The sequence below is a fragment of the Parastagonospora nodorum genome, assembly GCF_000146915.1.
Source record: "Parastagonospora nodorum SN15 chromosome Unknown scaffold_7, whole genome shotgun sequence".
Taxonomy (NCBI): Eukaryota; Fungi; Ascomycota; class Dothideomycetes; order Pleosporales; family Phaeosphaeriaceae; genus Parastagonospora; species Parastagonospora nodorum.
Window position 1 is genome coordinate 511,692 of NW_001884555.1, and position 2,615 is coordinate 514,306.

Here is a 2,615-nt window from a genome sequence, read left to right on the forward strand (position 1 = left end):
GATTATGTAGCTACTGTGCGATAGGCAGAATATTAATGAGTATGCCCAATCCCCAATGTCTCTCTGGGGCCGTCGTAGTATGAGTGAAGCTATACATGATTAAATCATCTCGGTATGGTACGTCTGCCACCTTTTGAAGACTTGCAGTCTTTTTCATGTGGACGATCATTTGTTCACATGGATTGATCTCGAAAGAAGTATTTCATGTGGTCATGATATATCTGTAACCTTCATACGCCGTTACTATGCATCAGTCTACCGTCTCAGGATAATCCACCAGCGCCTAGTATGCAACTTCAAAGAAACCATCCCGCCCAAGTGTCTACAGCTGAATATCGTTATTCAGCAGTCGCACCTCCTCACCCGGCTTGAACGCAGGCAGACCAATATACGGACAACCATCGCACCTGAAAGCATCTCCGAGTGCGCAGTTGCCACAGCTACCGACCTTGCCCTGGACGGTAAAGTCCAGCTCGTCAAGGTCGTCCGCCCCCAGCTTCATTGTGTTCAGCGCTTTGTCAGCAGTCGTGCGCTTCGCGGCGTCCTCAGCTTCCATCTTCTCCTTCAGACCGCATGTGCAGTCCTTGCAGGCGCGGCGTCGCTTTCCGGCTTTGGGCCGGCACTCTGGTGCTAGTGTGCGTTAGCAAGTATTTACTTCAAGGAGGAGGTACGCTTACGCTGAATGACAGGTCGTGCCATGTCCTCCTCGGTGATCAAGTCGTCTTCGTCGATGAGGTCGTCGTCGTCATCTTCGCCTGTGATTATGGGGTCGTCGAGATCGTCGCTGAAGTCCACGAAACCTACACCCACTGGCTTCACAGGCTCGGGCTGGTTGCGCTTGCCGTTGAGGTTGAGCGGGACCGAGCCATCTGGGTTGACTGCACCATTCGTACCATTGACGCCATTTGTCTTCTTCTTGCCAAACTTGAGTGGTATCGACACGCTCTCCACCTGCTCCGTCTTCACCATGCCGTTCGGTGACTCAGACAGCCCCGCCAGAATCGCCTCCGTCTTCGCTGCGCCGTCGAGTATGCCGTCCTTGGCCCTTGAGGATTCCCCCGACTTTCAGAGCGCCGGCGACTTTGCTTGCGACATCGCGGGCGAGCAGCTTGTGGCTCTCGCGCGTGGTGCCGTCGGCGTCGGTGAGGAGCAGGACGACGTCATATGTGGCGGCGGGCAGTTGTACGAGGCCTGCTGCAATGCGATCCAGCATCTGCAAGTCGGCGGTGGAGCGATCATGGATCTCGTATATCTTGTTGAGCGCCTCTGGATGCGCCGATAGCGAAGGCGGGCAGAGCAGGAGAGTGCGCGGGGCAGCCATGGCGGGGTATGCGGCGATGTGCAAGATCGTGTGGAATGCTGGAAGGTGAACAACAAAAGTGTCGGGCAGGATTGTAGAAGTTGTGAGTATTTTTTTCCTGGGAAAGTATCTCCGCTGATAAATCGCCTGGATCGCGTCGCGATTTTTGGCTCAATCCGGCCTCGGAGAAGCGTGATAAGTTACTGCGAACCGCCAATTGGCCAGTCACAAAGCGGCGAGATGCGGTCACCTCATCTCAGGCCATTACGCATGCTAGGCTGCGAGAAGCATAGCCCTGAGGGTACCCTACAGCGCTAGAGTACCCCAGAATTCGGCGGGAGAGCGGACGATACAAACACGCCGTCAACATACACGCAAACATCAGGAATGCTTGCGTGGCCAGTTCGACTTGACATTGCTGCAAGGAAATTTGAGCGATTGATCCAGGAAACCGCAATATTGCTCTCTTCGGCCCTACTCACCATCAACCATGCAGACACACGACGCTATGACATCACACGATGCCTTTCTGCAGCTCAGGCACCGGTGATCCTCGCTGACAGGACCTTCAAGATGAATGTTCGGCAGCTTAGACGCCTCATTGGGGTATGCGGTAGTAACGGAGGTTCCCAAGCATCCATTGCAGGGTCCAATGCTGGACCACTCATAAAAGCAGCCACCCTCAACCCCGCTTCTTGATGCTCATCTCACGCAAGAGCACGCGAGCCTTTGTTGAACACCAGTACGCTGCCTACATTAACACGAGCACCGTCGTGCACAACTTGAACCTCAAACATCCTCACCGCAATTCATTGTGATTCAAAACACGCTCCTGCAAGGTACGAGCTCCAGAAGTGGCGTCATGGTCACGATGCTTCACCTCCGCTCTGTTGGTCATAGCTTTGGTCTCGTGACACTTTACTGAACCTTCTAGCTTCCCCGACACTCCGTTGCCGGCTGCCGACTACTTGAACAAGACGTCCCCTGCTTTTGATTCCTGAAACAAGACACATTCACCCCAATCCACTACAACATCCAAACAGTGAGTATGCCTGACTTGACACTCAAGAGCAGACAGCATTGAGTAGCTTGCTAGTCTCTGGACACTCAATGCTGTCTACAACTCAATTGTCTGGATTCTGACACCAGCCAGTGACTCGCTCCCACAAGTTCACTGACCGTGACCACGCCGGCATTGCTGATGGCACTGCCGAGCGTGAGTCAAGGCTTCCTCGCTACTTTGCCAAAGCTGGGCACGCTGATGCCGACCCGACTAACACTAATAAGGGCGGCTCCGGCATAGGCAATTGGGTGA

At 54.0% G+C, this 2,615-nt stretch overlaps 2 protein-coding genes across 2 annotated transcripts in view; one reads left to right on the forward strand and one right to left on the reverse strand.

Moving 5' to 3' along the window:
• Positions 1-322: 322 nt before the first annotated feature.
• On the reverse strand, positions 323-1,321 carry SNOG_05012 (hypothetical protein; the record flags this gene model as incomplete). Its single annotated transcript, XM_001795371.1, has 3 exons — positions 323-624; positions 678-1,016; positions 1,045-1,321. The coding sequence occupies 3 exons, from the start codon at positions 1,319-1,321 to the stop codon at positions 323-325; spliced, it is 918 nt and encodes a 305-aa protein (XP_001795423.1).
• A 995-nt stretch (positions 1,322-2,316) lies between these two features.
• Positions 2,317-2,615, forward strand: part of SNOG_05013 (hypothetical protein) — a 958-nt gene continuing 659 nt past the window's right edge. The window contains exons 1-2 of the mRNA XM_001795372.1: positions 2,317-2,342; positions 2,454-2,611. The gene's annotated coding sequence lies outside the window, so the exon portion shown is untranslated. The remainder of the gene's footprint in view (positions 2,343-2,453; positions 2,612-2,615) is intronic.